At 41.8% G+C, this 26,575-nt stretch overlaps 2 protein-coding genes across 9 annotated transcripts in view; both read left to right on the plus strand.

The window, feature by feature from the left end:
- Positions 1-9,366, plus strand: part of SHLD1 (shieldin complex subunit 1) — a 122,148-nt gene extending 112,782 nt beyond the window's left edge. For all 8 annotated transcript variants that reach the window (XM_073236894.1, XM_073236895.1, XM_073236896.1 and 5 more), the window contains 2 exons: positions 3,776-3,906; positions 7,156-9,366. The gene's annotated coding sequence lies outside the window, so the exon portion shown is untranslated. The remainder of the gene's footprint in view (positions 1-3,775; positions 3,907-7,155) is intronic.
- A 4,440-nt stretch (positions 9,367-13,806) lies between these two features.
- On the plus strand, positions 13,807-26,185 carry CHGB (chromogranin B). Its single transcript, XM_037017529.2, has 5 exons — positions 13,807-14,053; positions 18,309-18,355; positions 18,837-18,930; positions 23,370-24,931; positions 25,793-26,185. The coding sequence occupies exons 1-5, from the start codon at positions 14,005-14,007 to the stop codon at positions 25,874-25,876; spliced, it is 1,836 nt and encodes a 611-aa protein (XP_036873424.2). The 5' UTR covers positions 13,807-14,004; the 3' UTR covers positions 25,877-26,185.
- Positions 26,186-26,575: the final 390 nt, after the last annotated feature.

Consider the following 26,575-nt stretch of genomic DNA (forward strand, 5'->3'; position numbering starts at 1 on the left):
TCTCATCTCTGGGGAAAGAGGTCAGGTTCCTTCAGGACTATGGATGGCATATACCTAAACTGCCTGTCAGCTGTGGTCAGCCAGCTGTGAGGTGGCAACTTGGCAACATCTGTGAGAAAGGGTAGGACCTTGGTGAAAGCAGAAACACTTACTCGGTTGTTGTCTGATATATAAAATCCTACAGATTTACTGAATGAGTTGAAAGACCACCTAAGACTTGCCATGCCATCTAATTAATATTAATAAAGGAATATCTGGAAATCTGATGCTTTGCTGGTTTTCATCACTTACTTTAAAGAAGTTTTTTTCAACCTGAGTATCAGCCTTTAGCAGGGACTGAATATCCCAGAATCAGTTGGCTCTACCAGAAAAGACCTTAATAAATCACCTGGGCAATTCTTCTGCCTTCAGGCAACACCACTCTTAAAGCATTCCTGACAGGACACTGTTTACCTATGGTCTGAAAACTCTCCCAAAAGAGAGGTAAGAAAAATGCCACAGCCTGTTTATTCTCAGTGTCTCTCCTTAATAAACTCTGGGCTTATCCTTGCTTGAATTTCAGCTTTAAGTTTTTAACAGATTATGCATTATGACCTCCGAAATTTCAAAGATTTATTCTGCAGAATGTCTCAAGTGACCTATTACTATCATAAGCAAGATGATAGTGTGCAATTATATGAAGTCAAAGTAGTATTGGGGGTAATTTAGTCTTTTAGGGAATCAGTTAAGATCATATGTAGGACTTGCTTTAAAATGCAACAATTAAGATGGAGTGATGAATGGATAGATGGTGGATAGGTGGATAGACATGAGGTAAACAAGTAAAGTAAATATTAATGGTAATGTCCAAGTGGTGGGTTTGAAGGTCTTATTTGTTGATTTTTATCAAGTTTTCTGTATGTTGGATATTTTTCATAGTAAAATATTGGGAAAATATATGCAAGATATGTTTTAAATATTTAAATGTATACCCACAGACATTTTTTTTGTAACTTGGAGTTTAAATTACCACAAACTTTCCTGAAGACAATCTCTTTTCCTCATAGAACACATACTTGAATATGAAGGATAACTTTATTGGCTCTTGAGTGGTAGAACTAATTAAACAATTAATAGGTCATTGATGAGTACCTCCTAATTGCTCTGGGAGATACCGTCACCACTTTCAAAGAACTTAATTCATGTTGGGAAAATTCTTTCTATATTGATCCATCTAGATTTCAAACTTGTCTTCTATACCTAATCTATGTCATCAGCACCTATGTTTTATTGCCCAGATCATAAAACTTACATTTCTACCACCAACATTATCTATATCAAATTTCATCTACATCTAAGTTTAGAGCAATATAATTTGTATCTACTCTTAGACCACCTTCTACATCTGTATTGACATACACTCTACCCACATCTGTGTTTACATCTATATCAGTATGTCCCTCAACATTTACAGCTACATTGTCTACTTCAGTGGTCCTCAACTGGGCCAGCTTTTTACCCAAGGGTATTTGGCAACATCCAGAAACACTTCTGACTGTTGCAGCTCTGGATCAGGGAAGGGAGGGCCCCTGGAATCTTGTGAGTAGAGGCCATAGGTGCTGTATAACATCCTATAATACCCAGGGCAGTCCCTGACAACAAAGAGTTATTCAGCCCAAAATGTCAATAGAGCTGAGGTTGAGAAATCCTAATCTACATCATGCCCATCAACTACATCCATGTTTACAGCTATGCCAATCACACATGCATCCATGTTGACATCTACCCTATCTGCGCCTGTGTTTATGTCTACATCATGTATATCTGCATTGACATCTAGGTCATTGCAGCTACACTGACAACCTCTATAATTTCTGCATTAACTACATCATCTATTTTAACATCTACATCTATGTGATTTACATCTTTCACATCCACATCTACCTATATATCTAATTGGCAGCTGTGGGTAAAATCGTAATATTTCCAGAATATCTCACCTGGCTTTTGTACATCTGCATATCAATAGGCATTCAGAGGTGGAAAGAAGTTTGGCTTTAGTTCATTTGCATACAGGGATTGAGAGAAGTTCTTCTCCATATTAGTGGGTAATTACCTGGGCAACAGGGGGCTTATCTGTACCTGAGAGGTGAGGGGGAGGGCCAGTTTTGCTTCTTCGGGAGCAGAGGAGAGAGACAGTCCTGGACTGCAGTTTGTAAGCAATAAACGGGTTTTAAAGTTTATTTCTCCCTTTGACTGATTTTGGTTTTTAGAAGTATTTTGCCCTGGAACTTCCTCTCCCCAGACCTACAGCAGCCCATAGGATATTTATGTCAGAATGAGCAGCCCATTAAATCTAAAATTACAATTTAATTTTAATTCTCCCCTCCTCTGGCCAGATATGAAAAAATGTGAGTGGAATGGAGGGGAACCATTGTCAATCACACTCCCTAAAGTCTAAGGAAGCATGAACTCTTAGCTGGCTTTGTCCTGGCTTCAAAGGATAACTGTGATTCCTGCTAATAGAAGCCAAAGAAGCTTCCATTTTGACTTGGGTTGAAGTGAGAAATGAAGCGTGTGCCTGATGAATTTTATTCATGCTCTCTCTTTGCTTGCCAGCCCCTGAGCACCAGAAAGCATCTGGTGCAAACACAGGTGTCTCTAATATGGTGATAAGGAGTAATTTCTTCTCAAAAGAACAATCACTGCATTTTGAGAACTTGATTATGATTTGATCATATCTTGTTCCACCTGAACATGTCTGGGCTGGAAAACATGCAGTTGGCACATGGGAAGCCAGAGATCCTGCTATTTTACCCTGGGTACTTTGGGCCTGAGAGTAGTTAAAAGACCTCTGATTCCATAACCAAACAGCATCCCAGGTCGCCACATTCACTTAAGCCTCCTTAGGCATATGAGCCGGCTTGTCAGCCAAGACAAAAGTGAAATGATGTTTCTAGATTTAAACAGAGACATGGGAGATAAGACAAATAAGAGCAAATCCCTGTGGCTTCTTTCACCTGTGACATTTACTAAGTAACTTTGCTTCCCTGTGGAACTGTACCTTCTGGAGACCAGTATTTTTCTTCCAGGACCAAAATTGGCCCTAGGCAAAGTTTCAAAACAAGCTCTTACTCACCTTTTTCTATCCTCCCTCATTGTTGTGTTTAAATTTAAAAAATTAATCTCTCAGATTTGGAAGGGAGAATAAGAAATTCTTTACTCATTATTATGGATTTATTAAAATACACAACTTAGTAGTATTTACAAAAGACTGTAGCCTGTGCCAAATATCCAAACATTGTAAAATGCCAGTGAACATAACGAGTAATTCCTTAATAACCTAACACTTGAATCTAACCCAGCAAGGTAAACAGCATTATGTGACATTGTTTGATGTGATCTTCTCTGGAATCATTTTTATTTTTAAGTCAAAGCTTGCCTTATGTGTACAAATGTGTAAAATGTTGTGTGACTATTGCCTGATATTCTAGTTGCTAGATCTTTATTCCTTTAACTTCAGACTGTGATGCCAAATAAAAGAAACAATTTGAGGTGTGGGGGTGGGAAAGGATTCTGACCAATATACATGTCAGCTGCTTGGATCTCTTCTGAGTGAGATGGTAGTTTCTCTCCACATTAAGGATGTCAGTTGCCTTATCACGTTTTTCTTAGCATGTCTGTGATGATTTAAACATCTGCATCTTTGTACCAGATCACAGTGATTTTTGCAATGCAAAAGGTGTTGAATTCTACTCAGGTCCTCAAATTTCCTTGTCTTGCTTCCTTGATGTAGGTATTAAGGGCTTTACTATCTTATCACTGTCTCCATCATTTGAAATTGATGAGATGGGTTTTGCCTACCTTGGAAAGAACATCAGAGAAGCACAATGTCACAGGGGCAGGAAAGTGAGCGTTGAAAACCAGGTAAGCTTGTTTGAAGTCTCAGTCCTTTCATTAATAGCTGTGTGACTTTGAGCAAGTCAATTAACTTCTCTGAAAGTCAGTATTCTTATCTTCAAAATGAGGATCATGAACTGATAATGAACCCTACCTCATAGGACTGTTTGAAGATTTAACAGAAATGATGTTTACAACACAGAAAGCCCCTAGCAGGAATGGATGAGGTGGATAAAGACTCAATGAGTGACCAACAGTCTTATTTTCCCCTCTCCATCAGCCCATACACGTCCCCACCTCATTGTCTTAATTCATGCACTTCAGCACTAGTTCCCTAGTGCTGTGGTAGCTTAAAACAACAGACATCTACTCTCTCACAGTTCTGGAGCTAGAAATCCAAAATCAGGGTGTCAGTAAGGCCATGCTCCCTCTGAATCCTGTAGGGAAGAAAGAATCCTTCCTCGCCTCTTCCAACTTTCAGGTGGTGGACAGCAGTCCTTCGTGTTCTTGGCTTACGGCTGCACCACTCTAATCTCTGCGGCCATCTTCACATGGCCTTCTTCCCTGGGTCTCCTCTGTGTCTGTATCCAAATCTTCCTTTCTCTTCTACAGACACCACTCATTGGATTTAGGGTCCACCCTAGCCCAATATGACCTCACCTTCAGTTAACTGCAGATTACATCTGCAAAGACCCTATTTCCAAAATAAGGTTACATTTTGAGGTTCATGAATTTAGAAGGGGACATTGTTTTACCTATAATGTCCCATGCATTCACTTTGGCACATCCCAATCTCTGCCACTGTGAAATAGAAGCCTACCTCATGTTCCATCATCTGTGTTGTCCCTGACTGTGACAGTCACTAACACCATCCAGTCATATGAACTGATAGGAGCTGATGGTGACCTTAGCAGTGGTGGTCGAAGTTAGAGTTGGATATCAGCAGGTAGATTCTGGACATATTTTAAAGTTTAAGTCTCTAGGATTTCCTACAAGATTAACTTCTGGATGTGAGAGAATAGAGGAGTTAAGGATGGCTCCAAGATTTGTGAATAAGCACCTGAAAGTATGGAGACACCATTTACTGGGATGAGATCCCGAAGTCTTAATCATACATTATATAATCTTGGGCGACAGCAGAGGTGGCTGAGAATAGGTCAGAGATGAGTCAGAAATCAGACTAAGTACAAGAAATGAGGCTCCAGATTAGGCCCAACCACCTAGAAATGCAGTTTGATGCTGTAATCTGTGAATTTCTCCTAACAGAAGTTAAGGCAGTCCTAAGACTCAGGCAAGGTTTGCCCATAGGCACAGGGTAAAGTGTGTTAATATGGGCAAATGAGAATGGCTTTGGCAGTCAAGTGATACTTCAAGATCAATACCTTTTTAACCCACTGAGGTTGGGCCAAATGATGTCAGAGTACAGAGATAAAAAAAAAAAAAGACCTGCATCCTCCTCCCAGGAGTTCTGGAAGGTGTTCCAACCCAACACCCACTTTACAGTGGTCACAGAAATGTTTGCGTCAGCAGCACCCACCCCCACCCCAAGTCATCATGGGAGTTGCTGTTTCCATGTGGAGCAAGAGCAGAGTTGGTCCACTGAGTGGGCCATGTCTCACAGGTCATGAACTGAGGGATCCTGGGAAGAGTCTTAACTGAAGTGGATCCCTGGGGAACCTCTGCACTGCATTTGAAATTCCACTCATGGACCCTCTCCCCTTGGATATCTTGAGGGACAAGTTGTTCTGAAACGGCCCCAGGGGTAATATTGGTTTGGAACCCCCCAGCACTCATTAGTGCCTTGTTAAAGCATATTTTGTGCAATTATTCCTTCAGTTTTAGATCTGGTGTGGTGGGATGTTAATCAGGTGCTTCAAGGACAGGCAGGTAATAGAAGCTGGATGATTCAGATGCTTACTCTAGAGAAGAATGACAAGAAGACAGAGCTTCATCCCTGAGTACTTAGTCCTCACCTTCCAAAGCTCTTGGTGTTTCCCCTTTGTCTGGAGAGATGAGGAGAAATGGAAAAGAAGGTATGCAGAGGGGAAGATTGAAGGTCCATTGGTTGACTTAGCATTTCAGTGTCTGCTTTGAGGCTCGCATTACCTTTTGTGTACCCTTTCCTCTCATATCACAAAGTGATAGCTTCCAGACATACTACTGGTGGGTTTACTTAGAGAAAAGGGTATGACACTCTGCCTCTTATACACTCTTGTTTTCTTTCTCTCTCCACATCCCCACTGTCAAAACAGTCTTCAGAGTATCACAATAAAGCACTGAATTACTAGCAAACAAGCCATTGCTCTAACTTTTGAAGATGCTGTCTATCCATTTCCTGGAGTCAGTGGGTGAATTCATGGACTGGGGGATACAGGTTCACTTTTCAGTGACTAAACTATTTTCCTTAATAAGGCAACTCCCATCCCTCCTGCTGCCCTGCCCTTTTTTCAATCTCTCCTTCAGCTCTACATTCAGTGAGGGTCTTTTGGGTGCCCCTTTACTTCCTTTTGCACCTCTGAGATGGAAACTGGCCCATGTTCCAGGGTCTGATGAGCCTCTGGGGCTTTTGTCTGCAGGACCTGGGGCACTACTTTGCCCATACGGTCATATTCCTGCAAAGGTTCTCTCTCTTTTCCTAAGTTAACTATGAAGTCGGCCTGCATTGTACTTCTGGTGGGGAAATGACCAAATGCAGCAAGTCTTCAAATACTTATTTTCATACTTGATAGGGTAATAAGTCTTCTAAAAGAAAAAAAGATTGAGCTGAGACTGGTTTATCCATTGGTATTTTATAGTTTCAGGCAGTCCCACATTTATATGGCAGTATATTATTTCATGCTCTTTCTTAGCTTTGTGTGTGCATGTAAAAGAAAGGAAAGTTAGCTGGGTAGAGAGAGGAAGAGACAGAGTAATCCTTTAATAAAACTTATGAGAAGTGGTCCTATATTTATAAATATCTTTGTCACCCAGAGCAAAAATGTGGGCAATTACATCTTGAGATGTTTCAGACTATGCATATTTACTTAACAATAATGGCTACTTGAGAACCATTATGAATTATTGGGAAATAAAATATTCATAGGTGTAAAGCTGAAATTAGCCTACATGGAGTTTTCCCAGAGTTTATATCTACAGAATACATTTTTGTTGAGGAGTGAACTGCCTGGGAGTTGGTATGTTCTCATATTCACCATAAATAATTTAAAACTCAGCATCAGCACAAGGCTGCCTCCTCTCAGAGCAAAGAGGGCTTATTAAATCTTCTTGTTCTCTCAGAATCACAGAGGCAGAACCAACTTATATTTCATGACTCCTGAGGATGAGCACAGAGAGGAGGGCCAGAGAATTCAGCAGAACACAAGGGGGAGACCTCAAAACCAGCAGAACAGGACTGCTTTTGATTTCCAGTATCAGCCATGTTAGTCTGAAGGTGGTATAATTTCAGGGTTATGACCACCATATCTGGCTTGGTGCTGGAAATTCCACAATTTGAAATACGTATTTTGTAATGAGACCAGACTTCAGAAATCTCTACAAAGACGGCTTTTAAAGGGAAAGAGGAGAAAGAGGCTGTGGACATCAAGGCATCAGAGACGAAGAGAAATTGCTACTAAGTGGAAAGAACCCAATAGTCAGGATGCGGTATCTGATCTCTGTTACCTGCTGCTGCTTGGCACAAGTGCTGGAGGAAGCCTGGGCCGTTCCACCTGTGTGCTTCCACCAGGGACCGCACTCAAACTCAGCAGTTACCCCTGGTTTCCCTCCCAGTTCTGGGCATGGAGGAACCCCAAAGTTTCTCTAATATTTTGCATTCATCCTAATCAGAGGTTGTCATTTTTCTCCTTCACTCTGAACCCATTTACTTCTATCTTTTGAGGATTCTTCATGATTCCTGAAGCAATCAGAGCATTCCCTCTTATATTGCAGCACTCGTATGTATAAACAATGTGCAAGCATTTTTCCATCCTGTATTATACATATATTGTGTATTATACATACATCCTTTTGAACATGCTGAACTTGGAAGGTATGCTCAAGAAACAGCTTCAATCTTATCTCCCAACTGCCTTCAAGCATGTTCTGTCAAACCTCCCTTCCTGATCCTTGAACAGTATCTCAAGTAGAAATGACAGCTTTTCATTAACTCTGGCCCATTACAACAGTCCAAACCTCTATTTTTCACCCAATTCAAAGTTCCTTCATCTCCCAGCTACTACATGACCCAGAACAAGTCACGGTGAAGAGGGAAGGATTGACCCATTCTTTTGTTCCCTCATTTCTTTCCTTCCTATCCTCCCCTTACCTTCCCCTAGCTTCTTCTAGTTTGGAACAAGGTGGAGGATCAGAAAAGATGAGAAGGGATCAGAGATTGCCATTGCCAGTGTCCTCTGTACCACTCTCTTGGATATTCAATGCCATCCATCTGTAGAGGCTGCCTTGCCCTTTCACAGGGGATTTTTGTTGTTGCTGTTGTTGATTATTTGGAGTCCTCCAGGGCAGCCTCCTCATTCCATCAATCCCTGACAGGAGTGATACTCTCTGACCTCTCACAATGGCTGTCAGCTACCATCATCAGCTCCCCAAGGTTCCCTTGCTGCATCAAAGGGGGACCTTTTAGGAAGACTTGAGACCAGTAACATTCCATTGAGTGAACTTGACCCAGGGAAAATCTTTGGGCATGGAGACACTTGAGCCACTGTCCTTTGTCCCCAACTTGTCATTGCAGGATGCTCCAGCTGACCTCCTGCCCACCTCTACCTTCTTCACTTGACTCTCAAATTCTCAAATTAAATTGCCATATGGCCTCCTTCCCTTATTACAGGGAATCCTTGGGTTTCTGCAGCTCAGCAAGCAATCAGCTAGGAAATGAAATGTCAGTCTCCCTTCCTGCAGGAAACTCCACTTTTTATGAACTGTTCTCCTTGGGCTCCTCACTTGGCTGAGGAAGAAGCATCAAGAAACAGTACAGGGCTCCCTACAACTTCCCTTCAAATAAATTATTTCCCCAACCAGTCTCCTTTATTTGGAAAAAAACCCTTAAAGTTAGAGGAGATTAATGCTTGTCCTATTGGCCACAAACACAGAAATCCTGTAGATGTACACTTGCAGGGGAGCCGTTTCCATGATAGTGCCATTTTCCTGGCATGCCATGCTTTCTTGTCCTTCTCTGTGGAGTCTACCCTACCCCTCTCCCACCTTTACTCCCTAACTGGCTGGTGAACTCTGCCATTAATGTTGGGAATGACCGTGTTGGGTAAAATTATAATATTTCCAGAATATCTCGTCTGGCTTTAGTGCATTTGCATATCATAGGCGTTCCTCAGGGGTGGAGTAAGTTCATCATATCAATGGGTAATTACCTGGACAACCCAGGGCTTATGTGAACCTGAGAGGTGAGGGGGAGGGTTGGTTTTGCTTCTGCTGGAGCAGGAAAGAGAGATGGCCCCAGACTGCAGTTTGTAAGTAATAAATGGATTTTAAACTTTATTTCTCCCTTTGACTGATTTCGGTTTTAGAGGTATTTGTCCCAGAATTTCCTCTCCTGGGAGTTACACCATGTAATTTACTGTAGCCAAAGGAATATGCATGTACTCCAGTGCTTGACACACAGTAAGCATGTATATATGCAAATGAAATGAAAATGAGTTTTGAGAGAAAAATCTAAATATAGTACCTGTACTGCTAGGTGATTTTGATCTATATGCCATCTGTTTGCTTGCTTTATAATTCCTTTCTCTGTTCTGTATCACAGGAAGGATGGCCCTTGCAAACTCTATTTCCCAGGCTTCATTTTTGGTCATTCCCAGGTATGACTGGGTTCAGCCATCAAGAGACACTGGTACTAAAAGAAAGGAGATTTATCTATTTTCTGGAAGAGTTGAGAAACATGCTCATGCACAGACTCTAGATTTTTTTTCATAGTAATATTTACTACAGAGCAGGTGGGAAAGGATGGTCACTTCAATAAAAAATTCCCAGAACAATTAGGTGGTGATATGGTTTAAAAAAAAAAAAGACTATATCCCTGTTTCATACCATGTTTATTCTAAGCTCTGGTTCCTAAGGAAAACACTGGCTTTCCTCTGCCATCCTGCTTGGAGAGAATTACTGAGAAATGCTCCTCTCAAAGCCCCCCAACCCCTCACATTTTTTGCTGTTGTTGTTACATAGAGATCTAAGTGTGAAAGGAAAAATGTAAAAGTTTGTAAAATAATGAGGGAAAAAGAAAGGTAAGTCCAAATATAGGAACTGGCTGTGTACCAATGGACAATAATGGAAAGGTTTCTTAATGAGTAATAAACTCAGCCCCAGCCAAGTCTGAGAAGCCACAAGATGACATTAACATTTTTAACCCTCTGCTTTTTAAGGGACCAAGAAAAGAGGGAAATTGCTGGGAAACTGGAATGCAGATGCTCCTGGAAGGTGGTGATTTCAAAGCACTATTGACAGTCCATGCATTTAAAAGAGGGGTTGGCCAGGAATTCCACTTCTAGGAATTTACCCTAAGAATGCAGCACTCCAGTTTGAAAAAGACATATGCACCCCTATGTTTATCACTGCACTATTTACAATAGCCAAGATATGAAAGCAACCTAAATGTCCATCAGTAGATGAATGGATAAAGATGTGGTACATATACACAATGGAATATTACTCAGCCATAAGAAGAAAACAAATCCTACAATTTGCAACAACATGGATGGAGCTAGAGGGTATTATGCTCAGTGAAATAAGCCAGGCGGAGAAAGACAAGTACCAAATGATTTCACTCATACGTGGAGTATAAGAACAAGGGAAAACAGAAGGAACAAAACAGCAGCAGAATCACAGAACCCAAGAATGGACTAGCAGTTACCAAAGGGAAAGGGACTGGGGAGGATGGGTGGGAAGGGAGGGATAAGGGCGGGAAGAAAAGAAAGGGGGCATTACGATTAGCATATATAGTGTGGGGGGGGCACGGGGAGGAGTGTGCAACACAGAGAAGACAAGTAGTGACTCTACAGCATTTTACTATGCTGATGGACAGTGACTGTGAAGGGGTATGTGGGGGGGACTTGGTGAAGGGGGGAGCCTAGTAAACATAATGTTCTACATGTAATTGTAGATTAATGACACCAAAATAAAATAAAATAAAATAAAAATAAATAAAAGATGTGCACACAGTAAAACAACAAATTTGACTGGATCTATACTGTCGGAACTCAAACAAGAATTAGGAGAAGTGCAAGTTGCAGTGCTCCAAAATCGTGCGACTATAGACTATCTACTGTTAAAAGAACATATGGGATGTGAACAGTTCCCAGGAATGTGTTGTTTTAATTTGTCTGATTTTTCTCAAACTATTCAAATTCAGTTAGACAATATCCATCATATCATTGATAAGTTTTCACAAATGCCTAGGGTACCTAACTGGTTTTCTTGGTTACACTGGAGATGGCTGGTAATTGTAGGTCTGCTTTTGTTATGTAGCTGTATTCCTATTATGTTAATGTGTGTACACAATTTAATTAGTAGTTTGTTAAAACCTGTACATGCTTATGTTACTCTACAAGAAGATATGTCAAAGAAATAATCAATCTTCCCAAGTTTTCTTCCGTCTGCTACTTCTATAGCTTTTCTTCTTCCTTCCTAATTACAACCCTTTTTAGAATTCGTGTCTCATATAGAAAATTACCGAGTATCATAATTCTTCCAAGTGGGAAAGAAATCTCAAGACAAATACTGGGCATAGAAGCCACAGGGCATAAATCTGCAAAGAAGTAAAAAGCTAACCTTTTCAAAGAGAATATTGCTTCTCTCTCACTTACCAACTTTACATTTCCCTGTATGGCCCCAGAAGATGACTGGTTAGCCAGAGACGGATAAGATTCCTCAAGGGAGGAACAACCTAAGACCGGCACAGTCGCAGGGGGGCCATCAGGTGAGAAATTGGGGATCAACAGAGGTGAGGCTTAGAACCTCACCGCCCCCCCCGTTTTGAGAGAAATCTTCTGCATCTGTGGATGTTTTGCTGTCCTTGTCTAGCTTGGATTAATACTTAGTCTATAGGCACAGACCTGATCATCTACATTTGCCCTCTTACAGCACTAAATTATGTTTTCTACCTTTATCTTGCATCTACCTACCACTTCAGCATTTTATTAAAAAAATAATAATAATAATAAGGGAGAAATGTGGGATTCACATATAAATCAAGTATAAAAAATCAAACGAATAATCATATCTGACTTGATTGTTTATAGTTCATGATGCGTGATCAAAACTGAAAATTTCTGTGATATGACTGCCCTTGCACTGTTCACCATGTAAGAACTTATTCACTACGTAAGAACTTGTTCACCATGTAAGAACTTGTTCGTTATGCTTCAGACTGTTGAGAATTAGGCTTGGGGTTGATGAATGATTGTGCGTTGAGTCCCCTATACAGAATTTTATTGTTGTTAACAACCATTTGATCAATAAATATGAGAGATGCCCTCTCAAAAATAAATAAATAAATAAATGAATGAATGAATGAATAAATAAAAGAGGGGTTGGAACCCTTATGTAATTTCAACAGTAGAGGAAGAACTTCTCCTAAATCAGCACCCAGAGAAGGGCCCTCATTCAACACCTTTTTTTCTGTAGATAACAAAACCTGTGTTAACAGAGATGATTCTGGAATGTTTCTCTTCAGTGCAGGGCACTTGCTTGCTTTTTTTCCTGATTCTTCATTAGACTGAGAGAACCCACATCAAAAATACACTGCAAGATGTTTTCACCTTCCTCTCACATGCAATAACAAAATACTTCCCTATTTAAATTTTAAAGCAAGAGAGGATGCATAGAGCATATGGAATGAATGGGATCCAACAAGCAGGTTATTCCATTTCCTGCCCCTGACACTAGCACTCTGTGTAAAGGAGTAATTAGAATCCTGAAGGTAACAATCTAAATAAGTGCCCATCAGAAAGGGTACTGGTTAAATAAATTCTGGTTAACACAGTCAATATAAGTACTGTGCAGCCATTCAAAAGAAGAGGCAACTGTGCCTGTTACAAAGTAAATTAAGCTTAAACAACAGAAAGTGGCTAAGTCATGTTGACTGCAGAGAGGAAATGGGGAATTTGGGCAGACAGAGGTGGAAGGGAGACATTTATAATAAACCCTTTTTAAAAAATAATAATAAACCCTTTTTTACCATCTGAGTTTTTAATTTTTTTACTGCGTACATGTTATATGATATGCGGGAGAGTCACCTATGGTACAAAGGTAGATAGGTAGGTAGATAATATAGATAGATGACAATAGATATATGGTAGATAATAGATACATAGGTAGACAGATGATTGATAGATGATAGGATAGATAGATAGATAGATAGATAGATAGATAGATAGATAGATAGATAGATAGATATAGATAGATGATAGGATAATGGGTAGGTAGATAGATTTAAGACCAGAAGTATAAAGGAACGGCAGGTTCTAAATTCTCCAACTGCACCTTTTATTTTTAAAGCCATCATTCCCTTTTCCATTACCCTCCACCTTTTAGTCCTCTCTAGCTAGTAGGAGTCTTATCCTTGGTTGGGTAGTGGAAACAAAACAGACACAGTCATAGACACACTCTCAACAGAACCGCACAGCACACACAGCTTCAAACATACGCTTTTGGATTTGGAGGTGTGTGCGCGTTTGTGTGTGTTGCGGTTCGGGTCAGGGGTCGTTGAGGAACGAGCTTGGGCAATTGAGCCGGACCTCCCCACCTCCCGCTGTCTCGTGTTCGCACTACCTCCCCTCACTCTTCTATTCCTCGGTCCGCCTTACTCCTCACCCCAGCTCCGGGCCCAGAGCACCCAGGCTACTTGGCCGCCGTAAATTCCCTCCCACTTGCGCCGCCACTCCCCGCGCCGCCTCGTGACGTCAAGGCTGCGCGCGGGGCGCCGCCTCCTGGGTGCCCGCCTCTCCCGGCCCTGCGGCCCCGGCTTGCCCTTTAAAAGAGCGGGGCCTGCGCCAACCGCGCCACACCGCGGGGACCGGGAAGCACAGCTGCTTTCCCCGAGCATCTTCAACTCCCCTTCCGGCCGCATCTCAAACCAGTCCTGTCGCCGTCCTCTTCTGGCAGAGTCGAGTGAGCAGGGCCATGCAGCCCGCAGCACTTCTCGGCCTCCTGGGAGCGGTGCTGGTGGCCGGTGAGTGGACGCGGCGCGCCTTTCAGCACCGCGGACAGCGCCAGCCTCCTCCTTCCCGGAGGGCGTCTCGACGGGCGGGAGAGAGGGAGGAGGGTTGGATGGAAGGTTTCTCCCTCTTGCTTGAGGTTCTTCAATTTCTTCTCTTCCCTGGGCGTTTTCCTTCAACTCCCCACCCCATTGTCTGATGTGCAAAAGGCCAGAGGGCTTCGCAGCTCAGTCTCTTCATATCTGAGTTTTCCTGTAAATAGAAAGAAAATAAGGAAACCTCACGTTCTGTGCTCACTTCCAAAATGTCATGCTCTCTGTACTCATCTTGAGGGCTTAACATGTACGTATATAATATGTGTATGTAGGTTCATGAGTATGTATGTACAGGTTTAATGTAACTTTTTTGTACCTTCTGTCTCTGGGGAGAGATTATTTCACACACAATCCATTTTAAACGTATTAATGGTACCTGCGGTAGATGTTTTGACTTTAGTGCTCAGAAAACATGAGTAGTATAAAATAACCACAAAAATATCCTTGGAGTAGTAAGAAAGAACATTTTAGTCAACTTGGAAGGATGAAATTTTAAGTAGTAGACATTTGACAGTGTTTATGTGTGGAAAGTTGTGGGATTAATCTTTCAAACTACTCTGAATCTCAAAGAAATGATCTCTAGAGATGTGAAAAATTTGTGTGTGTGTGTGTGTGTTGCGATCATTGAGAAGTAACTATGCCACCACCAGATTAAACAGGTTTTATTTGACTGTTTATTAACTTCATAGAATATTCTTCTTTTCTGAGATTGAGATTCGCAACTAGAATGGAGGAGGTATTGCCATCCGTGAAAATGAAGCTTTCATTCAAATGTAGAGACAAAATGTAAGCCAGTGGTAATTTGTGTTATTGCAAGCTACATGCATTCAGAATTTTCTAAAATTCTTGTCATTGTTAAAAATTGCCTATAAATATTCTTAATTTAATTAAAGAAAACCAAATGAATATTTAGAGTCCTTTCTGGTCAAAATATTTTCAGAAAGAAATTGTTTAAAAGAATATGCTCTACATTGTGCTATAGACCACAAAACCATGTCATTTATGAGATTCATTTAATGACAGTGGTAAAATACTTATAGCTCTCTTACACAAGAGAATATTTTAAGAGTTCATATTTTAATATCAACTAAAATGGAGACATTCCATTCTTTTCAAAAATTCTTTTGAATTTTTATATAGTTCACACACCATAAAAATCAACCTTTTTAAAGTACATATTTCAGTGATTTTTAGTATATTCATTTTGTGTGACTACTATCAAATTTCAGAACTCTTTTGTCACCCCAGAAAGAAATTCCATACCTATTAGCAGTCATTGCCCATTCCTGCCTCCCAACAATGCCTGGAAATGAGACATGGTAGTCTTCAAGCAGAGTGTGTAATTTAGCAAAATCGCAGGGCTGAGGAAAACCTCAGGAAACCATCTCATTCATCTCCTGCCCCTAAGAGCTTCTGGGGAGAGATCCGCACCTTGCTACAGAAGCTATTGTACACTTTAAAAATTAATATGAATGATGTAGCTAAATTATATTCCACATTATACTAGGTAAGATGGTTCCTGCATTCAGCAGAGCTTCTTTAACTTGTTATTTTATATCTGTTATTGTATAACTTGTTTTAAATGTTTTTTATATTTTATAGCTTTTTATAACTTGTTATTTTATATACAAACAGTTTGAGAGTCTTATGAGATATTAATATTTTGGAAGTTATTTCCAGATCTATCAGATGATATTGTTTGAAAATTTTTCTACCATTTGACTGCTTCACTTTTATCATAATCAGTGGGCTTTCCTTTGTGCCTTCTGGATCTTATTTCTTACAAAAATAAGTTAAACTAAGGGAATAATGTATCTTTCATTATTAGTTGGCTGTCACAGTTTCTATTGGAAGAAATGCAATGGAACTTAGATATCTCACCAAGATGTAAAATGTACTTTTATAAGGAAATCTAGTTCCTTTTCATCAAAAACATGTCTGAAGAGCCTCAATCAGAGAAATAGGATAGTTCTGTAATAAACATGAGCTACTGACTGTTTTGAGTAACAAAAGAAAAATATTTCTCCCCTCCCAAATTTGATGACTTAATATTTTGGCAATATCAGTTATTAATAAAAACAGTTATTTTACATTTGTGAAAAAAAGAGAAAAGTTATTAGATAGATAGCAACTGTGTTACAAAGAAGTTTTAGTAAAGCTACATTTTTAGACACCTTCCAGTTAATTAGAGGACTGATAAACTCATTATTTCTTTCCAGAGGATTTTACAGATTTCAGGTGGAAATAGAGCCAAAGTGGGAATGTTCCCAAATAACAGCCATTTGGATGGGTAAAAATAATGTCCCAGTATATTGGACCCTGGGTGCTAACGGTGGGCCATCTGGATCTTATCTGAACTACATTTCAGGAAGACAGTGGGGTCTTCAGATCTTGTTAGCCACTTCTCAAACACTTTACAAATGATTTTAACATCCTAGATAACTTTGGGTCTCTTGAAATAATTGTAGATCCCATGCCATGCTTTAAAAGGAAAATTCAGTAAGGTGGACAAATAAAATAGATTATTTTATTTCTAAATTGAGCCCTCTGCTGCGTAATTGATTAGAGAGAAGAGACTTGGGGAGCAAACGTTTGGGGAGGAAACATATTGAGAGGAAGAGTCAGGTTGCTGGTTGTAAATAAGCTGCATTTTAGTAGCTTCCATATCTGATGTCTGAGAGTTTTGCTTTTGCTCTAGCTAGCTCCTCACCTGTCTCAGAGATCTAGAAGTTTCTCACACTGAGCTTCTCCAGTCATAATAGCAGTTGGCTTTTCTAGTGAGTGCCAGGAGAACTGCGCAGATGGGCTTGTATGTAAAAGCTTTGAGCTTCTCCAATGGAAAGCACTTGGACAGAACAAAGTCAAAGTGAGAGATAAAAGAATCAAAGCAGATTTGAAAGAGAAAAAAAAAACACTGAAAAATTAAAAGCAACTCAAGCATTTCCTAAGCAGAAAAAAAAAACCCACTTCAATTGCTGGTTTAAAATAAGCAGAATCTCATAAATATAATTTAAATAAATTTAATTTGAATAATTTCATATAAATTAAATATAAATAAATTAAAATTAATCCTTTTAATATATCTTCATGAACCAGTTGTTAAGCACTTATTTGCATATGATGTTATGAACTTGATGCTGTACTAGTAGAATTAGATACAGACTAGTAGAATTAAGCTGCAGGCAATGTGGGGAAAGGAAACGAAATACTGATTCAGAAGTATAAGAAAACTTGTTGAGGCAAAGGAGGTAAAAACAAAATAATTATGTGAGATAATTACAGCCATGTTTTTGTAAAGGAAGTTAGTTTTGAGCAGTGTATGTTCTTGGGGACAGGAATAGGCAAAGGGAATCACAAATCTTTATCGATTTCGGATAGGCAGACTGGGTTGAGGACTGTACCCTGGTTTCATTTAAAGTAGGTTTGTTTTAAACTTTTTATTGATGTATAATATGCATGTAGAAAACTGCACAGATCATAAGTACACAGTTTAATCAAGTTTTCGCTCATTGAGCATACCTATGTAACCAGCATTGTGATCAAGAAACAATGTTGTCAGTATCCCAGAAGCTCCTCTTGTCTGTGGTCTGGATTTGATTCATACTGAATATGAGATAGCATTCATCGCTAGGGAAAACGGCTGTGTGTGTGTGTGTGTGTGTGTGTGTGTGTGTGTGTGTGTGTAACAACTGGGGGAATTATGGCTCCTGGAGTAATCATCCCCAAGTGTGTGTGTGTGTGTGTGTGTGTGTGTGTGTGTGTGTGTGTGTGTGTAACAACTGGGGGAATTCTGGCTACTGGAGTAATCATCTCCAACTGTGTGTGTGTGTGTGTGTGTAACAACTGGGGGAATTATGGCTCCTGGAGTAAACATCCCCAACTGTGTGTGTGTGTGTGTGTGTAACAACTGGGGGAATTATGGCTCCTGGAGTAATCATCCCCAACTGTGTGTGTGTGTGTGTGTGTGTGTGTGTGTGTGTGTGTGTGTGTGTGTGTGTAACAACTGGGGGAATTATGGCTCCTGGAGTAATCATCCCCAACTATCTCCACTGTGCTCAGCTCTGACTCTGCCCTCTCTCCAAGTAATATGTGGACGGAGGGGTTGATTTTGTGAGTTTAGGGTCACACAGTTCTCCAAAACCAATTTGTTTCCCATTCTTTTTTTCCTTCAAAGCGGTCAGTTCTATTCCAGTGGATAACAAGAACCACAATGAAGAAATGGTAAGTTAAAATGGAAGTCTAGAATCTATACTTACATTTAGACTCTAGATTCTCCCACTCCTTATTATACCAAACCAAACAAAATAAAAAAGACAACATCGTTTTCCAAAGCCAGGTTTTCATTCCCGGGGAATGGAGGGAATGGAGGGAATGGAGGCATGGAATGTCCCTTCTGCCCTGGGCACTGTCCTCTCTCCTGCATGTTTTAATGCCCCTGAGAATAGCTGTCATCACACCATCTTCCCTCCAGCTCATTCAGAAGTGGGTGTTAATTTCACTTCTCTGGGTAACCTTGACACAGGCCACCCGCACCTGGCCCCTTGTATTGTTCTGTGGGAAGCCTGGGAGGTTTCATTATGCTCCTGTAAATCTGCATTCCTGCCCCAAAGACCCTGCAAGGCCAAGCCTCTCTCAAGAGCAGCTCAGGGTGGAGCAGGCTGTGGTCTCAGGGACACTAATCTGCTTTCGGGCTCTCCTGCAGGTGACTCGCTGCATCATTGAGGTCCTCTCAAACGCTCTGTCGGAGGCCAACGCCCCGCCTGTCACCCCCGGGTGCCGCCAAGTCCTGAAGAAGAGTGAGTGGCCTGCACTGCAGGAGATCTTTGTCCCTGAAATGGCCCTTTTCCTTGCTCCCTCTGTGTCACCTTCCATGTTACCTTCAAGTGAATGGGGATGGGGGCATAACGCAATGGGAAGAGCACAGATCGGCCTAGTATCTGGGGAGATAGAAGATACGACTTCTAGTCCTTGCTCTGCCCCTTAATAACTGTGTGACCATGGAGAAAGACTCCTTGCCTCTCCAGGCTTATTTACTCAGAGTAAAATGAGGGAGTTGAGTTCAGTGACGGTCTTTGAAATTTCTATCAGTCCTTAAATTCCTTGGTTCTAGGCTTTCTTTGGATGGAGGGAGGTGTGGGGAGTGCTTGCTTGTGATGAGATGGTTAAGTGCTCTGGGAGTGTTGGAAGATGAAAGGATAGGAGGAGATTTTAAAATAATTCTTCTCTTTGCCTTGTATTTTTCTGACAGTGAGATGTTAGAAGCTTGTAAAGGTGACTCAGAAACTTCTGGCCTCTTTGCATGACAGATTGTTTAAGCTGTTTTAATGCAGAGCTTATTAGAATGGGAGGTAGCACCAAATGGCACCAGGAATTTCAGGCATGAGATCTCAATAGGGGGAGGGTAGAAACAGCATCCTGTGAGTCAGAGAAATGACTTTCTGAATCTAGACTGTGATGTTTTCTCTATACAAATTATCTTCTGTTGAAAACAAAATTTGAACAGTGATATAGGCTGTCTCCATTGGGAGTTGACATTAAGAGATCAATTTTATAAAACTAGTCAGTCTTTTTTATGTATGAAGTCAAACTGATTCAAACAAATTAAAAAAATTTGGTCTGCTCAACGTCTTTCCCTGCTTTTAAATTTTTAGGTACGCTTGAAATAGAGGATTTTGTTTCACCTTCAAAATCTCTCATTGAAAACAATACTCTCTTGCTATTGCTGCACATGACCCCTCGTGCATAAAACGGTAAAAACAATATTAGTGATTGGCCAGAAGAGTAACCTGGCAGGATTCAATCCATGTTGGGGACTTCAAGGTAACCATAGCAGGTGTGGGTGCCTAAGCCTGTAGAGGCCCCATGAGCAGTGGAAGAAAGACTGCTCCCAGTCTACAAACTTCCTTCTTAATTTCTCCCCAACTTTCTTTTCCAGCCACTACAGGGAATGAGTAACAGGGACTAAATAAAGGCTGCTCCTTTGGGCAAACTCATCTTTCCATTTCTTTGTTTACTAGATAGATGCAAACTTCTGGGGTCTGTAATACTAAAGTCTTAAAAGAACCGTGATTGCTTAGGAAAAGCTGTTGAAAGTAGGGCTCTGCTTGCCTGCCAAGATCAAATTCTCAGCCTTTAGGCTGTGGCCATAGCGATCTAGCCTCTGTTCATCATCAGTTGTGCCCTGAGGTCCTTTGATGTCTGTTAAGAGAGCCTCAAGGAAACTGACAAAAATCAAATGACCCAGGTCCATCAGGGCCCTGGTGACATCATACCCAAAGACGCACACAATGCTGAGATCAGGAGAGTTTAAGAGCTCTTCCATTAAAATAGAAGTTAAAATGGAAGTCTAGCATCTATACTTATATTTAGACTCTAGATTCTCCCACTCCTTATCATACCAAGCCAAACAAAATAAAAAACACAAAGAACAAAAACCACAACATAGTTTTCCAAAGCCAGGTTTTCATCCCCGGGGAATGGAGGGAATGGAGGCATGGAATGTCCCTTCTGCCCTGGGCACCGTCCTCTCTCCTGCATGTTTTAATGCCCCTGAGAATAGCTGTCATCACACCATCTTCCCTCCAGCTCATTCAGAAGTGGGTGTTAATTTCTCTTCTCTGGGTAATCTTGACCCAGGCCACCACCAAACAGACTCAAACACCAGCCAGGGCCAGACAGACAGATAACAAAGGAGTAAGGCAGAATAGCAAGTGACAGGAGGATGCTTGCCCCTTCTGAGGGGAAGCAGATATTTCTCAGTTTCAACCCTGTTAACGGAGAAATACAAACTTTGTTATCAGATTTGGGATTTTTCAAAAGAAGTTCAGATTTGGATTTTTAAGCAGTATCTCCCAGTATTTAAGTATTGCCTCTGAATTTGAATTTACTAAAAATGTTATTTAGGCCAAACATAACCCGCCTCTGGGATGCTTGTTTGTAGCTTCTGCCCCATTCCAATTTTCTGTCTCCTGCTGATTATGTCTTAAGCTGATAAGAAGACTGGTGGAGCTTTCCGCCCATTGGATGGATGCATTCATTCCTTCACGCATTCATTCCTTCACGCAGACGGAATCCCACCTGTAGCCCATTTCCATCTCCACTCCACTCTCTCTGGCATGTCTCTGGAGCCAGCATACATTTTATTGACCAAATGAGCATTTGGAGAGTAGGGAAGATTATTGTTTTATGGCTTGAAGATGCCTTAGGGAATACGGAGTCCAATTTCTTAACAAAATCACTTTGACCCGGTTAAATTGGCCATCCTTACAACATGAGAATTAGAAATGGAAAATGCATTTCCCTCTTTTTACTTGAAAGTAAGGATGAATTTCACATCTTGATTCTACAGATTGACAATGACTTGGTGCTACTAATCACAGCCCTCCTCTGATCTCACCTGCGGGGGCTGAAAGCTAAATTTAGGAGGAAGTGCTAGGCCTCAGGCACAAGCTGCTACAGGCAACACACATTTAACTGGGAAAAATAAAAATACTTGTTTCTCACCAGGAGGCAGTAGGAAAGGGGCCACAGAGCCCCTGCCCTGGGAAGCTGAGATCCTGTCTCTTCAGGGCTATTTCAGCTGACTCAGAGTGGCATCAGTATCTGCTCAAAGCCTCCCTGCCTCCTGGTACCTAACTGGCCAGCGCCACCATCCCAGTGCCACACTGGCTCCTAAAAGACAAAGGCACTTGTGAGGGGTTGGCCCTCAGGGGACTGGATGGGAAAGCTTAGGGACATTTCAGTTGCCTCATAAAATATGAGAGTGTTATTATGCCAGGCTAGGTATAGGCCATCCACTCGTTCTTGGACATTTTTACAAAATAGGCCAATTTTCTCCATTTTGCAAATGTCACTTCAAAATGATTCATCAGTGACTTTCAATAGAAATATAATGTGAACCACAAATATTATTTCAAAGTTTTTAGTCATTCTATTTAAAAAGTAAAAAGAGACAAGTTAATTTTAATAAAATATTTTATTTTCACCCAATATTTTTATGTAATATGTAATTTTTATACATCCAATATATTTATGATATATATTATTCAATAAAATCCAAAATATTTCAATATATTACCGATGTAAAAAACTGGTCTATTTTACATTCTTCTTTTTATACCAAGTCTTCAAAGTCTTATAGGTATCTTATAGCACATCTCAGTTTGGATCAGATACATTTCAAGTGCTCAACAGCCACCGAGGTGGTGGCTTCCAAGATGAACAGCACAGGTGTTGTCCCAGAGCTGTGAGCAGCCTTGGCTTCTGGAGCTCTATCTGCACTCAGTGACTTAAGTTGAGATCCATGCCCTTTCCAGCTAATGATCAGAAGTGTTAACTGAATATCTCCTTCCATGGGATATCCTTGAATTAAAGAGGATTTATTAAAAGAGCTATTGACGTTTGGGAAAGATAGGAGGGAATAGCATTCAATTAAAATATCAGTTATTCTATCTACTGTTGGCTCATGCAACACAAAGATAACTCAGTACACTGATCTTCATCTTCCCCATCTAAGAATATGTGGGGGCAGATGGGACCTTAGTGAAGGAAGAAATGGTCCCTTCTACTGTTGAGCAGTTTCCTCAAGGAAGAAATACACACCCTTTTTATCACAAGTGCCTAAGTTATATTGTCACTTACTTCTATATTGAATCTAACCAGCTGGTTAGATAAAAGTCTGATAAACTAAAAATTAAAAAATTTTTCATTCCCCTTTGAATAGTGGTACTTCCCATTTTTGCTATTTAACTTTCTTTAGCTGGATTCTAGTTAGAACTAACTACACAATGCCAACTTTTTAACCCCAACCTAGAGCAATTATAGAAAGAATGGTCCCAAATTATGCCTCTCTGAAGCTCAAAGAACCACAAAGATTCTTTTTCTGCAAAAGGAGGAGGTTGAACTAGATGAACTCTAAGGTTTCTTCTGGTTCTAAATTCTAATATTTCATAAATCTATATTTGGGTTTCAATTTCATCATTGATAGTACCAAGGAGACATGCTGGTTGGGTGTAATGAAAAAAATTATTAGTGTATTACTAGATTTAAACACAGCCAAAGGACTTTCATACCATTTGCTTTTAAAGGAACCTAAGTTTATTCTTAATTAACTTAAAAAATCATCCAAGTGATATTTCTTGGTCCTTCGGATTTGTAGTGATCACTGAGGCTCTAGTGCTTGTGGATATATAAGCAATTCTGAAGCTATACTTACTCTTTTCAATTTTCATTATAGGTGGAAAAGAGGTCAAAGATGAAGAGAAAAGTGAAAATGAAAACACAAGGTTTGAAGTAAGATTGTTAAGAGGCCCAGCGGATGGCTCGGAAGCCCCCAGGCCCTCCGGTAGGGAGGAGTCAGGAGCCCTGGAGGAGGACCCCCGAGGGCTGACCATGGCAGACACAGAGGGGGGCGAGCCCCGGGGGAGCCTCTACGCCTCTGACAGCCGAGTCTCCAAAGGAGCAAAAGCAGCCAGGTCTGAGGAGCATGAGCGGGGGGACAGGGAGGACGAAGAAGGAGGGAGATACCAGGAAAGGGCGCGCTTGGAAGATGGCAGTGAAGAGAAGCAACTGGAAGAGCCGGGAGAGACACAAAATGCATTTTTCAACAAAAGAAACCAGGCTACAACTAAGAAAAGAGAGGGGTTAGTATCCAGGTACGATTTGCAATCTGCTGGGCCCCCTGAGGAGAAGACACACAGCCGGGAGAGGAGCAGCCAGGAGAGTGAAGAGGACACCAGGAGCCGGGAGGACCATCCCCAGGGGTCTAAAAGCCAGTCTGGGAGTTGGGAAGAATCCGAGGGAAGTGAGGAAGACGGCAGCCCGGAGGTGGACAAACGGCGCTTGAGGCCAAGACACCACCACGGGAGGACCAGGCCTGACAGGTCCTCTCAGGACGGGAGACCTCCCTCCGAGGAAAGGGGGCAGCCTCGAGAGCAGCCTGAGGACTCCCACGTGGGCACCGACGGCTTCGGGGAGGAGAGGGACCGCCGTCCAGCCCACCACGGGGCTTCAGAGGAAGAACCTGAATACGGGGAGGAAGTAAGGGGCTACCCACCCGTCCAGGCTCCCGAGGACCTGGAGGGGGGATGGCATGGTGGCAGGGGAAGTGAGGAGTTCGGGGCTCCGAGGCCTCCCGGTGACGAGAGCCGGGAGGAGGAGGAGAGCAGGAGAAACCACCCCAGGCCAGAGCCTGACAGCATGGCGCACGGACACAGCGAGGCAAGTGAGGAAGAGAGGGGCCGTGAGGGGGCACGCCACCACAGAGCCAGGGCGGGGCAGCCAGGGGCCCGCTCCAGTCCAGACGAGGAGGAGGAGAAGAGGTTCTTGGGTGAGGGATACCGCCGCGCCCACGGAAGCCAGGCAGAGAGGGCGAGGAGGCGCCCACAAGGCGAGTGGGAAGACCAGGACAAAAATTACCTCGATGACGACCCTCCCCAGTGGAAGAGCAGCCGTTTTGAGAGAAAAAACAACTTGGATGACAATTTCCCTGAGGGTGAAGAGGAAAATGGGCTGGCCTTGAATGAGAAGAATTTCTTCCCGGAATACAGCTATGACTGGTGGGAGAAGAGGCCCTTCGAGGAGGAGGTGAACTGGGGATACGAGAAGAGAAACCTCGCCCCCAAACTGGACCTGAAAAGGCAGTATGACAGAGTGGCCGAACTGGATCAGCTCCTTCACTACAGGAAGAAGTCGGCCGAATTCCCAGGCTTCTACGACTCTGAGGAGCACACGAGCCCACGCCATGCAGCAGAGAATGGAAAGGACAGGGCTGGCCAGGGAGTTCTGACCGAGGAGGAGGTACAGTGTGGGGCTTTTGTTTAACACTGACTTAAGATGGTTAATGTTAAAATGTTCAAGACTATCTGATATTAATGGGGAGAAATTGGTGGGATTTAATCATCATGAGAGAGTACCCCTAGTAACAGGTAGAGACAACCTCTGAGTTCGATTTCCTCCTACCATCTAGCCACTGTTCACATTCCTGCCCATTGCCTCCTATTGCCGAGCTTCTCAACCGTCAGTGCACACTGCAATCACTGGGAGGGCTTGAAAAATGACTGCCCTCTGAGACCCAGCCCGGGGACTCTGTGTGTGTGGTGCTGCATTGCTGCCCAGCCATCAGGACATTTTAGAGCTCCCAGGTGGCTTCAGTGTTCAGCCAAGGGTGACAACCTTGAAGACACTGTTCTGGTGTCTTAGTTAACTTTTCATCACTGTTTCCCAGGGTAAGAAGGAACAGGTGACACAGAAATGAGTTGCTTTGGGCCATCTTCATCAGCTATTGGACTACAACAGTCAGTTTACATCTAGGAGAGGAAACGTTATCAGAGCTGTACCTGCCTCAATAATGATTTTTCCTAATATTGATTATGTAGGTTGATGTTTCTCAAACTTGAATGTGCATCAGAATCATGAGGGATCTACCCTCAGAGTTTCTTAGTAGGTCCCCGGCAGGGCACAAGACTTTGCATTTATGACAAGTTGCCTGATGATGCTGATTATGCTGGTCAGGGGACCACACTTTGAGAACCACCGATGTAGGGTGTCTCATACAGCCTTTAACATATCAAAAAGCCCCCTTTCTGTTCAGACTCCCTCAAACAGCAACAAAATAAGTTCACCAGGGACCTGATGACTCCACTTCTCTTTATTTTGTAGGAAAAAGAGCTGGAAAACTTGGCTGCCATGGATTTGGAACTACAGAAAATAGCTGAGAAGTTCAGTGGTAACCGAAGAGGCTGATGGTCGTTGGGGCAAAGGGCAGTTTGAAGAAGCAGCCGTCATATTATCTATTTTTTACCACTTCACTGAAAGACATCATTTACTTACCCAAAGCCAGGAAGTAGAATTTACTCATTAAATGTTTGACACAACTGGAAGTGTCTTTAATTTTTGCCAGAATGCTATTGAAAATACGAATAGCCTCACTTGTAGCACATGCTTTCTTGCAACATAGACATACTAACATGCTTGTGACAATGAGTGTGCACCCATCCTTGAAAAAATGTTTGTCTTGTTTTGAAATAATAAAAGATTCACCCGAGGCCCAAAGCTTCATGTTCTCAGCTTCCTTTGGGCTAACAGGGAGGAGTGTGATTTTTAAATCCACCTTTTAAATTCTAAAAGATAGCACTAGGATTTGTTGGTCTTTGGGTGCTTAATTGTTGTGGGTGGGGTGGGGTGTGGAGGCAAACCTTAGAAGTAAAAGTATGCAGGAAATAAAGGGAAAGAGATCAGGAAGACATCTGTTCCCCTAAGCTGGAGAAAGATTAAATTGGCTTAAGTACCTGTTTCAAAAAAGATCCTAAGATACCACTTTTAAAATCCTATTATCTGGAGAGCTCTGGGAGCAGCTGGTCATGGGTACTTTTTGAGGGTTGTGGAGAAAGCCTGGATACTATGAACTCAGGACTGGGAATCACTACATCTGGGCTGGTGGAG

The sequence above is a fragment of the Manis javanica genome, chromosome 5, assembly GCF_040802235.1.
Source record: "Manis javanica isolate MJ-LG chromosome 5, MJ_LKY, whole genome shotgun sequence".
In the NCBI taxonomy this organism is placed as follows: Eukaryota; Metazoa; Chordata; class Mammalia; order Pholidota; family Manidae; genus Manis; species Manis javanica.

Excerpts from the sequence above, each read along its gene's own strand:
- CHGB (XM_037017529.2), top strand. The coding sequence starts at position 14,005 with ATGCAGCCCGCAGCACTTCTCGGCCTCCTGGGAGCGGTGCTGGTGGCC. Across the intron at positions 18,356-18,836 it reads AGAACCACAATGAAGAAATG|GTGACTCGCTGCATCATTGA; the intron begins GTAAGTTAAAAT and ends GCTCTCCTGCAG. Across the intron at positions 24,932-25,792 it reads GAGTTCTGACCGAGGAGGAG|GAAAAAGAGCTGGAAAACTT; the intron begins GTACAGTGTGGG and ends TTTATTTTGTAG.